The sequence below is a fragment of the Mustela erminea genome, chromosome 5 (genome assembly GCF_009829155.1).
Source record: "Mustela erminea isolate mMusErm1 chromosome 5, mMusErm1.Pri, whole genome shotgun sequence".
Lineage (NCBI taxonomy): Eukaryota > Metazoa > Chordata > Mammalia > Carnivora > Mustelidae > Mustela > Mustela erminea.
Window position 1 is genome coordinate 54,812,229 of NC_045618.1, and position 15,010 is coordinate 54,827,238.

Sequence of the window (15,010 nt, forward strand, 5' to 3'; positions counted from 1 at the left end):
AAGAAAAAAACAGTCATGAAAAGGATACCAAAATAAAATGGCAGGCCTGGAAGTGCCGTAAGTTAAACGTGGTCCAAACATAGGCCAAGGTTCATATTTAGGGATTACTTCCAGAAAGGTGCTGTTCAAAATAACTGTGGTCTTAAATAGCTAAAGTCTGGGAGGCAGGGTTCATTACAGTGCCAGCTACCAGAGTTAGAATCTGTGGGCAACTGAGTTAGAACAGAGAACCAAGAGGCTGAGCAAACCTAGAACGGATTCACTGTTAGTCGGCGAAGGGTATACTTTTGTTGTTGTTTTGTTTTGCTTAGATTTATTATAATTTTTTATTACTTCACCCCAGGTTCACTCTATCTCACTCTGTTTCTTCTCCTTCTGTCACTAACTGTTTGAAGTTCTGTCACTCTCCAGATTGGAGATTTGGGGTATTAATTAGAAACACGTGGCACATTTGTAGGTATGGGGATTCGTCTGTGTTCAGACATTTTGTAAAGGCCCCACGGAATTTTTCTCTGAGCTAATTACTAGTCAGGGTAGCTTCCCCAATTCCTCAACTTCATGTTTGGGTTCTAGGTTCTCAAGAATGGCTTGGAAAGATGTCCTATAGCCATGGCAGAGTTAATTAGAATGAGCTATTACCCTGTGTGGACAGAGAGAACTTTTGTACCTTCTACCCTCTGTGTTTGGAAGGTGACAATTTGACCCTACTGTTTCTAAAAATACTTTTCACTCTTTTGTGTTGTCACAGTCTATAAAAAGTTTAAGGCTATCCATCACTTGAGAGTCAGTGTGTGTTTGCATACTCATGTAAAATGTGTTTTATAGGTAAGTAGGACTAACTGAGTTCCACTAAGCCTGGTTATTATTGTGGAATACAGTGTTGAGCAGTGGAACTTGGTAATTGGTTGAAAATATCGAGTCACATGAAGAATATGACCCAACTTCTCTTCAGTCATGTCTTTCCTCTTCACTGCTCACCATACATCAGCCATACTGGCCTGCCTTCTGCCCTTTGAATGACCAAACTCCCTTGCGTCTTGAGGCCTCTGCTTGTGTTGCTTCTCTGGGGACATGTTGCCCTACAAGACTCATTTTAGATGTTCCCCAAAACCAGAATTAAGAAAGTTTAAAAAAGAAAACCAAGAGGAAGGTGAAGTGAAAACTAACATTCATAGATTCTTTGTTGCCTGCACGAGTTCACCTCAGTACAAGTGGTTGGCTCCAGATTTCTTCTCTTGAACTTGGGTATTACTAGTGCTTGCAAGAGCTGCTTAGTTGGAGATTTCTATGGAGAATATTGCATTTATGAGAAATGAATTCTGTTAGGAAAATCATTATGTAAGAGGCTCTATAGAATTTTATGAATGAGAGTAGAAGCTGGAAGGAGAGCTGTCAGCGGTTACAGGTATGAATTTAGATTTTATACAGAGATATGAATTCGTTCCAGAGAGATGGCATGGGAAAGCCAAGTACACTGTCAAACAGCTATAAATAATGGGAGTTAACAGCTTCACTACCGACAGCCTCACTGAACTGAGGTGCAGTGAGAAAATAATCAGACAAATCAAAGGTCAGACCTTTTAACTCTTACCTTATGGGACTCTGGAATACATTTAGCAGGTAAACAACAAATTGAAAGCAACCTCTTATTCTTGATAGAAAGGGGTTCAGAAATTTTCTCCAGAAAACCCCATAATAGCCTCTGAGGGGATGCGTTGGGCCTTCTGTTTCATTGGGGGATGATGGCAGTATTTGGGGACGTTAATTATTTAACATTAACCTTGATGGAAAACTTTTAATTGCAAGAAGAAAACTTGGGCAGATTAAGGTAGAAAATACCAGGTTTGAGAGACATTTGTAATAATAAGGTAGATTGACTTTCAAAAAAATAAAGCCCTCATTGTAGACAAGAAAATGAAATAATGTGCAATGGATGACAGGCAAAGTCTGGCCCTGCCATGAGACCACATTACTGAGTTTCAAAGGAGAGTATCATTGTTCTAGTGGGACTGTGCATCTCTCTGTATTACTGTACTAGTGTGGGTGTGTGCCCATGTGTGTGTCAGTCTGAGCATCATTCTGCAGATGTCAGGGTGTTTTCTAGATCGTCTCCTCCCTCTGGAAGTGAACGCTGATGGCGTTAGAGGACAGTCTACTCAGGTATTAGACCTGGAAACTTTGGTGGTTTGTGTGACGGTTTTCACCAGCGTTTGGATGTCAGGCTACAAATAAAATACAAATAAGCTGTTAGGTGAACTCTTTTTTAAAAAATTAATTTATTTATTTGATAGAGAAATCGCAAGTGGCAGAGAGGCAGGCAGAGGGCAGAGGGGAAGCAGGCTCTCTGCTGAGCAGAGAGCCCGATGCAGGCCTCCATCCCAGGACCCTGGGATCATGAACTGAGCCGAAGGCAGAGGCTTTAACCCACTGAGCCACCCAGGCACCCGAACTGACTCTTTTTTAAGTAAGTCAACACCATGAGCATACCACAGATGTATATATGCACAAAACAAGAAAGGGAGACAGCAAACCCTTCTAAAGGTGTGGGGAGGGAATTTAAATTTCCTTTAAATTTTATGTTTTTCTGTTTCTTTTAGTCCCCTCTTGATTTGTTCAACTCAGAATCTGAGAGCAAGGATAACAGGGAGCATGTCTTACCTCTTTATAGTATTAGCACTCAGTAGTGTTTGGCACATAGTTGTGCTGAAAATGTATGAAAGAATGAAAAAATAATCACTAAATAAATGAATTGTTACTTTTGAAGTTATTGTTTAACTTCACATACACCCATTTTCCCTGAGAAAGGTAGTAGACAGTAAGTATGTATGTATTTATTAACAATATTTGTTTTGAAAAGTTCTTGCATTATGCTGGAAACTAGAAATTTATCTCACACTTGCCTCCTCTCAGGATTGGAGAAACAAATTGAAAGGCAGGTATTTTCTAAAGTTAATTTTAACTACAATTAGAGAAGTTTGGATATTACACGTATTGCATTGAAACGATTGGAGACAACTTACACCTCAGTGAGCACAATCACTACACTAGAAACTGACCCTTTATTAACTAACTACCCCTTGAGCAGAACCTTCTGGTAATTTGTCAGGGAGAGTACCGTTGACCTTTGAGCAACTCAGGGTTAGGAGTGCCAACCCCCACTCAGTTGACGATCCCTGTGTAACTTTCCATTTCCCCCCAAGTTAAACTACTAATAGATTACTGTTGACTGGAAACCTTACTGATGACAGAAACTGGTGATTAATACATATTTTGTAGGTTCTGTGTATTATATACTGTATACTAACAGTACAGTAAGCTAGAGAAAAGAAAATATTAAGAAAATCCCAAGAGAAAATACAGTTATGGTATTATATTTATCAAAAACAATCTGTATATAAGTGAACCTGTACAGTTCAAAACCATGTTTTTGGGGGTTCGACAGTCAATGCTTCCCCACCCCGTATTCTCTTTCCTTTCAGACCCCTGATTCTTATCAAGGCACATGGCCACCTGGGAGGACATTAATTATACCACATTCCTTGTAGCTTGATAAAGCAAAATGATACTGTTATGGGCCAAAGAGAAATAAGTGGAAAAGTTCTGTGGTGGTTTCTGAGAAAACGTAGCAGAAAGAGGATGCATGCCTTTTGCCCCTTCAAGTCTTCTTCCATCTTGCTGTCTGGGATTTTGCTTTGGTCATCACCCTGAAGCATGACTAGAAGGGTCTTCATAGGAATGGCAGAGCAATGAACTGGAAAGAGCCCCCAGACCAGCCTTTGACCCCCCAAGTCTCAACTCCATTTGGTTGGTGGAGATATAATCTCTTCTCTTGTTTAAGCCATAAATTCTCATGTCTTCATTACATGCAGCCAGACCTGATCATAACGGGCACACTATTTTACTACAGGTCAGTTCTAACATCTCACGATTCCATGGCCCACCTGAGGATTGGTCTTTCTATTCTCTTGTTTATTTTGCCTTGTCTAATCATTTACTCTCATCATGGAATTCTGTGTCAGGGCTTCGATGTTGGCATTGTTTCAGAAAATAATTGATCTGAGCGGTTTTACTAGATAATCTACAGTGGTACAGGGTTAACAGAATTTTCACCACCCATCTGGGGGGAAAGCAGCTAGATTCTAAATTCTAGAACGGCAGCATCGTCCTTGTCTCATAAAGCGTAGAACCCTCTTATGGTACTTGAGTGTATTTGGCTTTTCCTTCAACACAACCAATGCAGATGGGGAAGCCACTTTTTAGGGGCATTGGAAAGATAGGCACATCTTATTATGTAGTGCTCAATGTGGATATTTGATGCTCAGGGGCTTTTGGGGCCCCACATCTGGTGAGAAAGCTAATTATAGGTCACTGTTGAGCAGGAGGAGAGATTTTTCTCATCTCTTATTCTTTTGGCTCAACCTGACTTTTTTATTAATCACTATAGTGGCTTGTATAACCTTCCTCCCAAAGACAAAGTGTTGGCTGTTGCTTTGTTTTAGGGGAAATATCAAAGTGCTTGATATCAACATCTAGAAATGTTCATCCATGGAAGCTAGAAATTGGGTAGCAGATTCTTTATGTCAGCTGAACTACGGGTTGTCTTTGGTTTGATCTATGTCAGCCTATGGACCTAGGATCCAGCTTGACCTTCCAAATATGTCCTCTCTCATAGATGAGAACAGAGAAATTCAGAGAGAAAAAAGGTACATTTCATTTTCTATAGCAGCCGTTGTGGTGACTGTTGGGACATACTTTCTGTGAAGATTGTGAACTTGTCAGCCTATGAAGTTCATTTATGATTTCCCAGAGACGTGTGTCCTGGTTGAGGGCATATTCTAAGTGCTGTGGGACAAATAAAGAAGAGCCAGGAAAATTGAGCTTAAAATTAAGTATTCATCCAGAACTAGTGATCCACTCCTCTTGCTTTCTAGAGTTGGTTTCTTGAAAGGACACACCACAGAGGTCTGGGCCAGTTTTTAAGAGAAAAAGCTCCAAATACCTAGGACAGATGTCACTGATGGGAATTGCCACTACTGAATTATTAGGAGTATTATTAGGCTTGGGCACATTTTCTGTCTCTTACATTCACTCTTCATGTACACCTGATGGGTATTGTTCACTCTTTTTTGCTGGTGGGCTAGAAGGGTAAGCTTCAAATTCAAAGCTGTGTTATCTAGGAGTAGATGGTAAGTTTTTGAAAGCATATTGTACAGTAGAATCCTAACAAGTGTAGTGTTAGTTTCCAGGACCTGCGTGAGACTGATCTGAGGAGTCAGGCAGAGTGAGAATCCTGGGTATTATAAATACAGTGACAGAGTTGGTGTGTCACCTTTATTTCTCCAACGCCTTCATTAACAGAGGACTTAGAGTTCTATAAAACTCAGTTGTTGTTGTTGTTTTTTAAGAAGCCATATAGTAGTTATTCAAAGGAACCCCTGAAGTAATTGCTTTTCTAAAATGAAGAATTCTTTGAGTTCGGACTTTCGTGTCTTCAAACATGTCAGTGTATCAAACATTAGTATATCAGATGTCATCAATATTTGTTATTTGTTTTTGTTTTGTTAGGGAACTCAGATAGCCAAGAAGCCTAGTGGAAATAACTTCATTAATTACAGGTATAATAATAAATGATAGGAGCCAAGAGGTCTTGGTGTCCAGCCATTCACTGGCCATGTGGCCTTGGTCAGGCCACTGAGCATCTCTAGACCCAAGGGTCTCTATGTTCTATCAGGTGAGGGGTAGAATACCTCCGATTCCAGCCTATGAGATCTATGCATGTTTTGTCTTAAAGGTCCTTGCCCTCAAGAAATTTCAGGTTTTTTTCTGAATTTCCTTACTTCTTTTTGGCTTGGCTCCAAAAGTAACATGCACTTGTTGTTTATGAAGGATAATTCAACTAGAAAATGTATTATGCAGAAAGGAAGTCTCCTTCAATCCCACCCTCTGAGAGAGAATCATTCTTAGAATAGGTATATAATGGTCTTGGTTTATTTCTATGCATATATTAGTATTCTTGTGACAGATACACACATATATGTATGTGTATATATAGTACATGTATTTATGTGTATGCACATATCTATATATCTTATTTATACTGCACTAAAACTTGGTATTTCCAACATATAACAGTTGAGATAATCTTTCCATGTCAGTATGTCTAAAGCTACCTTATTTTTTTAAATTGAGGTATAATTGACATATAACACCATATTAATTTCAGGTGTACAACATAATGACTCAGTATTTGTAAATATTGTAAAACGATCCCCACAAGTCTACTTAACATCTGTTATCATACATAGTTACACATTTTTTTCTTGTGATGAGAACTTTTAAGATCTCTTAGCAACTTTGAATTGTGCAATATGGTATTAGAAATTATAGTCACCATGCTGTACATTACATAAGCTACCTTATTTCTAAATGCCTCATAGAACATCACTGATTGAATATTGGAGGCATACTAAGTATACATTTTGGCCAAATGGTCAAGTGTTTGGTCATATTTAGCTGAAACTAAAAGGAAGTATCAGTCATAGAATGGATGTCTGGAATACAAAAAAATTTTTAAAATTTCAATAGAACTTGAAATTTTTTAACAAAAGCTTTTAGTACTCGGCTTTAATTTTGACAGCATATAGGCCTTTTTCTTTCACCCCCCCTGCCTGCTGTTAGATTGATCCTGTGCTCACTATACTCTACTAGTAGAGTCTGGTACTGCTGATAGTAAGCTGTCCCTTGGCAATTAACCTTGCCCTCTCCAATAATAACTAGGTAAAGACTAGGTTAAGAATAGGTAAAGATCTCTCTCCACATTAACCACTGGCCTTGGAGATTTGCGTGGTGATCATGAGTTTGACTGAAGGAATCCCAGAAATGGAAGCATTGGGTACTGCTTGAAGCATCCTTTCTAAATATTTTCAGAAGCATGCTGAAGATTGCTGCCAATGCATATATCTAACTTTCTAACATTTTTGCTGCCTCACACAATTAGTCGATTGAAAAAAATTCTCTTTTACTTTTGGGTCTAAAACAGTGGCAGCCATGTCACTGACTTTCAAGATGTAACAGAATTGTTTCAGTTCCACTTGTGTCTTCGCTTTCATTCGTGCACACCAACTTCAGCATTGTTTCCGGAATAGAAGGATAGGAGACTTTTTATAGGTAAGAAAAACGTGAAAGTCTTACCAACTTTGTTTAAATTTGCCTCCCCTTATTTAGCAAATTTTAGTGAATAAATTACATTCTTAATAAGCAATCATTGGATTTAGCTGGTCTGCTCTTTTGGTATGCTTATCTGCAAAGTAGACTATCCTGGGATTTTTGTTGCTGTTGCTGTTCAGCCGGCCTGTATAGCAGGAACTAGCTCTTCCTCCATCTTGTTAGAGGGTATCGTGTGAGTATACAGGGCAGTTCTACAATGTCTTGTAACTCATGAAATTAGTCTTTGAAGAAGGAAGAAAGTACAGTACTCCTTTTATGGTTTCTCGTTCTATTTGTTACACTGCCCCATAATTACCTTGTGAACACAGAGCTGGTGAGTGTGACTCCTAAGACACCCTTCCCATGTTTGTCCCATTGTCTACCACAGTTGCCAGTCACTGTTCCCTGGTTTCCACTCTGTACTTCTTCATGTGGATTCATCATGTTTGTGTGAGAGACTGGGAGCTCTTGAGCGAGAGAGTAAAGCAGGAGCAGGATTGCATGCACTGTTAATGTAATGTGCTGTTGTATTTAAAGGAGGTCTGCATGTTCAAATGTCTGACACACAGGATAGAGGCGGAGCACCATTGTTTTTGTGCATGTTTCAGTATAATTCAGAAAGAATTCTGGTAACTTATTTCGCAGAAGCACTCTTGATGCCAGGACTCATCATTTGGACGTGTCTGAATACTCTTTTCATCTTCAGTAACAGGATTAGAGACATTGGCATTCTGTAGCCATCTAAAATTTTAACAAGCTTATTTTTCCAAGTTAGCCTCTATATGATTTATTTATTAGAATTTTTAAACTATTTTGAAGTTTGGTTACTATAAACAAAATGTGTTTTCGGTATCTCATTTTCCTCAATCTTTTTCTTCTTTGTATTGTTTATGTATATATTTTGTATGAATCAAAGAGAACTTCATGGATGTCATTGTGATTTTATAGATTTTCCTATTCTTGAAATTTTTACATTGCCCAATTACAAAAGCCATGTCTGATAACTCTACTATCTTAATCTCTGTGGATCTTTTTAGTTTTTTTTTTTTTTCCTCCCCTTCCCTTAGTTTTCTGTTACCTTGGTCTCATCTCCTGATGAGTTTTAATAAATTTTGGACACTGGTTATAAAAAATAGTAGAGATAATTTTAGGCTACTGATAATGTCCTTTCCCTCCAAAAAGGGTATACTTTTGCTTCTCATTGGCAGAATCAGAGGTTAAAATGATTTACAGCTTTGCCTCAGGCTGTGTGGGGGCTGGCTTTGTCCCACTTGGTCCCCACTTCAAAGACGGAGTCAAAAGGGGTCCCACCTGAAAGCCTCGATTTTCCACGACTCTTCCTCATCCTTGGGCTCTGACCAGCAATTTTTGTCCGCTCTGTGCCATAAAACTAGCAGAGGCTTCTGTATCTTCACAACCTCCTCAGTTCTTACTTTGTGCTCAGATTTTCAGTTTCTCAATAGCGCCTTTGGGAATGAACAAATGCCTTGGAGGGAAGAAGCAGTTTTAAATATTGTTAGCATCTCTTCTTTCTGGGACCTTTCTCACTCATGTTCTCACCTGGTAACTCTTTTCAGCCTGTGTCCCTAAGTTGTTCCTCAGCAAGAGGATTGGTTGGCAACAAGCTATTTAGCCATCGTTGGAATCTTACCTATATTTGAAAGTGAATATTCAAATATTGAAAATAAATACATGTAGCATCCCTTGTTTGCATTAGTTAATCTTGTGCTGATTATATATTATAGTGGCCTATGCAGTCATAGCACCATTTATAATCTAGAAGTTCAGGAATGCCATGGGGCGCCTGTGTGGCTCAATAGGGTAAGCATCCAACTCTTGATCTCAACTCAGGTCTTGTTGTCAGGGTCATGAGTTCAAGTCCTGTATTGGGGCCAAAAGAAAGTTCAAGGATGCTAAAAATAACACTGAATAAGGTGTTCAGGTATTTGGCCAAGTTTTAAAAATCTACCAGTTTGATTTCTAATTTATTCATTTATTACTTATTTCGTATATAGATATTAGCAAATGGTATTTCTTATTTTCAGTCCTTTTCCTCTTTTTCTATTGGGTGGTTTTATTCTGGTTGATTTGTAGAAGCTTTTTGTACTTAGGAGATATTAACCCTTTGCTTACTGCTGGTGATAAACATTTATACCACTAAATATGGTTTGTGTGACTGCTACATTTTAGGATTTATTGAGTTTTTTTCCTGTGGCCTTTTTATAGCTCTTTTAAAAAACAAATATTGTGGGGCATCTAGGAGGCACAGATTGTTAAGTTTCTGCCTTTGGCTCAGGTCATGATCCCACTGTCCTGGGATCGAACCCCGCATCGGGCTCCTTGGAGGGGAGCCTGCTTTTCCCGCTCCCTCTGCCTGCTGCTCTCCCTGCTTGTGCTCTCTTGCTCTGTCAAATAAATAAGTAAAATCTGAAAAAAGAAGAAAAGGAAAAACGAATATCGCAAGATATTTATAAAGAAATACAGTTATAATCACGATACATACATGCACGTATATACTTCTGTATTCCGTGCACATATATAAGGCCTTATTAATTATTCGGATCCTTTATGTCATAATTTTTGAAGGGATCAAATTGATTCACCAATGACTAAGAGTGTTAATTTTACCCCTATTCCTGATAGTACTGTTCTTGGTCCCTTTTGCCTTGAATTTGATCTTGCCAAATGTTGGGGGGGGGGGTGGTATAGATTCTAATTTTATCTTTGTCTCTTGAAATTTGAATTCTTCACTTCTTTGTCCCTCTCTTAATTTAGAAGAATGGATTCTATGGTTAAATCCCCTGAGAGATATCACAAAGGAGGGTGTCCCTGAACCGAGTCTTGGAGCATAACTACAGTAAGAAATGGGTAGACGAGTGTGGGTCTTCCGGACAAGCGGGAAGGACTGAGAGAGGAGAGGCTAGGATGGAATAGGAAGTATGTTTGGAATGTGATAGGAGGCTGGCTCAGGCAGAAGGTCGGAAGAAATAGGAATTAAACTAGGGTTATTAAGGGAGGGACCATATTTGGGGAATCCTGAAGCTACGCAGAGAAATAATTCTTTATCAATTAGGTGTTCTTAAGACAAATAACCAAGTTAAGTATGCATTTACTAAATGAGCCTTGGGTCAAAGCTTGCTGTCCAGGGTCGTCTTTCATGATTGTTTATGCTGATCTTAAAGGTTTTCCTTTATTCCAAGAGCTCAGTACCGTGATTCACCTGAACTAATCTCATGCATATTCTTTGAGTTTTATTTTGCATTTGACATTCTAACCAGGCGACTTTGGGGGTGATGTTTGAGGTTGATAATCTCACTTCAAAGAGATAGTTTAAGCCTGTTCTAATGTGGGTCAGCCTAGACCTTCTTTCCTTCTGTTCTTCTGCCTTTTCAGCTGTGCCCACTCCCCACATCATAAATATCTGTTTCCTTGCATACACTAAGCAGATGGGATGAAAATGTACTAAATACGAGTAGATGGCCATGTCTACAAGCCTCTTGAGTCATCTCTCCAGAAGCATGTAGATGGTGGCTTATAGAGAATCGCGTGAAGCCAACAGAATTTTCAGGTGCCCACCAGGCCCAGGTTGCTGTGTAAAGAAGTGGAAGCCAGGAACTTCTATTAAATGCTACCACTGAATTTGGGGCTTTGCTTCTCAGAAATGGCACTTTTATTCCCAAGCAGAAATTTAGAGAACTGAGTGTTTTTCTTTGGCTTTTGTGTAAAATTATTATTATTTTTTCCTATCCCTAGGGGACTCCTTCTCACAGTTCCGGTTTGTTGAGGAGAAAGAGTGGGATGGTGAAGCTTCATGTCCAAAACAGGTAAGATGGTTTGTCTTGACTGTGGATTGGCTCTTCTCGAGGCTGAAGACAAATGCCTTTATGTTACTGTTGAGATGAAGTCTTGGGGTAGAAAAGAGTAGTGATTCATGTACAGTTTAGCCTCAGTCACCTCAATTGTTAAGACCATTTTCAGGGAGCTTAAATTATACACGTCCTTGGAGCTAGAATTCACCTGTGTAACTGGCCGCCTGTGTGAATTACTCATAGTGTATAGTCATGATTTTGAGTGGACTACTTTGCTATTTGGCCTGCTTTCCTTTTTCCTTTCTGTGAAGAGTTTCCCTTAGGGTTGAAAATCAATCCCCCCCCCCACACACACACTGTTTTTGGTATTAGGTGAAAAAAATCCTTAATTTTATACCTTTAAATAACTCTTCCTCTATAGTTAGGAGAATAAAGCGATAAAGTAAGAACAAATGCCACAGAAGTCTTTCAGTGACGCCATAAAGCCCAGCTACCTCATTTGCTTTTTGTTCATGCCATATTTTTTCCTCAAGGGGTTTCGATTATTTTCCAACTGTGATTTGATGGATTCTTTCCATAGGGGAGATGACAGGTATTCTAACCCTTTTAAAAAGCACTGAGAATCAGTGGTGGCTTGTCATCTGCTCCCCAGCTCCATGGCTAGCGCCTGCTGTCTCATACAATAATCTGACAATCTGTCCACAGTTGCAGACACGTGACCGAGTAGCAGACCTGAAGCCCAAAGGTAGGGCATCCTCTTCCCCATTCTGCTACCTGCTCAGTACACACACACCTTAAGTGGGTCCTTTTCTCTCTGGGGTGGTCTTCTATGTACTCGTTTGGGATGGACATTGGCTTACCATACAGACCAAGGGGGTGGGAAATTACTTGTGAAATGACTACCTGTCACTTTGCGTAGAGTGTGTATTACAACATGGGAAAAATAGGGCATTAAAAATACTTGTCTTTGCTTCAGTCTGTGTGGGCATACGCCTGAGGTACAGTTTAGAATTCCAAGACAAATTACAAGCAAACAGAAGTCATCAAGGAATACAGCAAAAGCCAGACAACTCACATTTCAACTTCTTTTGAACCACATTGACTATTAGAGAATATTTCAGTTATCCTGAGAATTTCAGATAATTCTAAAGTTCTTCACGCATCAGAATACGGAGAACTTATTTACTAGGTATTTTATTAGTTGGAACTTAATTCAAAGGTGGATAAGACAGAGACTGTGCTTGTTCATTGCCCTTAGCATGGCCACTGACATATAGTAGGTGACCAGTAAATATTTACATAATAAATGAAAAAGAGTGTGACATAAAATAAGTGGTGTCATAAATGAATTAAGATACTACTGTGGGGGCCACTTTGGGCTGGAAGGGATTGAGATCAGTACCACGGGAAAGAGAGAGAGTCTGAATGGGCCTTGGTGGGTCAGTGTGATGCTGGAGGTCCTGTTGAGTGAGGAGAGCTGATAGAACAGGCATGCTCGGAGTCAGAATATAGCTGAATTGCAGTGTTTCCGGAGAAGGAGGCTTCAGGGGTAAGTCTGGGCTGGATAATACCAGCAGTCTGATCTTCTTCTAGGGGGAGATTTAGCATGTGGGTGAGAGCATAGATCTTGGAGAGACAAGCCTGACTGTGAATCTGACTTCTGTGACTTGGGTGAACTTCTTTCCTTTTTTTGTGTTCTCCTCTGTAAAATGGAACTAATAATAAAATATAACTTGGGCTTATAATGAGGATTACATTAAATACAAAATAAAAGCTCCTTTGTGCAGTTCCTGACACATATGAAACACTCAGAAGTAGCTCTTATTCCTACTCTTAGTTTTTTCATTAGAGTTTTATTTGGCCAGAAAATGGAAATGGCTAGATTTGACCTGAGCAGCACTGGAAAAGAGGGATTGAAGAGGGAAGAGGCAGGAGGCAGGGAAACCAGTCAGGAGGGTATGATTTTGGGTGAATGAAGGGATGAGGAGCATGGGGAAGTGGGAGTAGAGGAGGGCTCACTGATAGATGGATTTCAGCAGAGGACGAACTAGACTGTGTCACATGTGAGACATGCGGACAAGAAAGGTGTGTGGTGGCGCAAATCTTTCTAGCTTGATGATTAGGCAGGTGGTGATGCCATTGATGGGCTACAGAGAGGGCAAGTTTACTCTGAATATTTTGAGTTGATGTGTGGGTAGGACCCATCCAAAACTAAAAATTCATCACTTGCCCATCAAAACCTGTTCATGTCCCACTTAACTCCTCACTAGGTTCTGGTTTTGCTTACTTGAGAGAGAGAAAGGTGATAAAAATTTTAGAAGGTATAATGGTCTGATCAAAGGCTATTTTTTCTTCAGCTGCTGAGTGGACTTTCTAGCAGGTTCTTTGTCTGACACAGACACTGAGGCTCAGAGTCTAGTAAGTAGTAAGCTTCCTGGACAGAGGGGACAGGTTTTCACTACCCACAGTTCTGTGCACACTGACCTCAGAGAATGGGGTGGGACTTTGTTCTAACAGTCAAGGCTGGCTTCCTGCAGCCGGCATGAGTATGCAGGCGGAAGGCATCAGGGTCAGGCTGTGAGCTCCAACTGTGAGTGACCATCAGAGTTGGCCTGGTAGATATGGGGACTAGCCTCTCCAGGCAAAAAACACAATAACCTCTCCATTATTTTAAGACACAGCAGAAAGCTAATTTGTGGTTATTATTCCAATTAAGCCTATTTTTAAATTCACACTTGACTATTACAAGCATTTCACCTCCACTCCTTTTATGTTAGACCTTAGCTTTAGCCCTTTGTGGGAAAGACTGGTGCTGAGAAAAGGAGTCCTCTTCCAAAGTGGTATTTGGTGGCAGGTTCTAGGCTCCAGGACTCCTGCACCTCCCCTGCTGGTTTGAAGTGTCTCTACAGCACCGTGGAGGCCGTGCAGTGTCTGCAGGGCCTGGGATGGTGGGCGGGAATTAGAAAGGTGGGGGAAGGAGACCTTCCAGGAGCAGACACCGCTAGATGTCCATCATCTGGCACGTGGCTCAGAAGCACAGCGCGGCCAGTCCCTTTTTATTTGACAGAGAGAGAGAGAGAGAGAGAGAACGCACAAGTAGGCAGAGCGGCAGGCAGAGGGAGAGGGAGAAGCAGGCTCCCTGCCAAGCAGAGAGCCTGCTAGGGGCCTCGATCCCAGGACCCTGGGATCACAACCTGAGCTGAAGGCAGACACTTAACCAACTGAACCCCCCCCCCCCCCCCGGCAACCCTACTTTTCATTGTTGTGGCTATACCATGTAGTCATGTTGCACATGGTGCTAAAGAGGGCAGAGGAAGCGTGGCCACTTTTAGCCAGACCCCCTGTACGCCTCCATGGTCCTCCTGTCTGGGGTGCTAAGAGAGCAGCCGGTGAATGGTGGGCACGCATGGCAGGGGTGAAGTTCCTGCTCTTTCATCGGCTGAAAGGAGGGGGTCTGCTTGTGTGCAGCTCTATGGGCGTTGGGGAGGGTGAGATTTCCAGTGTGTGATGTGACGACATACCCACGGGCTAAGCATTTGGGATCACACTTTCTACCCGCTGGAGAGTGTTTCTCCAAACTTGAAAATGAAGACTTGACCACACTGATCTGGCCACAGCCCTTAAGGTGCTAATAAGTGCAGGGCTGAGGAAAGGCCTGGAATGCACACTGAATTTCTGGTTTTCTTGTCAGGGCTTTACAGCCTCTATCCTGTTCCCTAAATACACTGTGTGTTTTAGAAGGGAGTTCCTTTTTTCCAGAACCAGGGCCTATCTGGTGCTGCCAACATGGCGTAGCTAAGAGCCAGGCATCTTGGGACTGTTTCTGAAGGGCAGGTGAACAGCCACACCATCTCTCGCAGCCTGCGCAACGACACAGCAGTGGCTGCTATGGGCATCAGGGGTTACAGTGGGTCCGGATTAGGGTCAGGCTCTTTTTTTTTTTAATAATTAAATGTAGTCTCTTTATTTATTTTTATTTTTTTTTTAAAGATTTT

The 15,010-nt window shown here is 40.8% G+C and overlaps 1 protein-coding gene across 1 annotated transcript in view; it reads left to right on the forward strand.

Moving 5' to 3' along the window:
• AVEN (apoptosis and caspase activation inhibitor) overlaps positions 1 to 15,010 on the forward strand; it is a 177,538-nt gene that overhangs the window by 157,613 nt on the left and 4,915 nt on the right. The window contains exon 4 of the mRNA XM_032341794.1: positions 10,960 to 11,030. Coding sequence (XP_032197685.1) covers positions 10,960 to 11,030 — 71 coding nt within the window. The remainder of the gene's footprint in view (positions 1 to 10,959; positions 11,031 to 15,010) is intronic.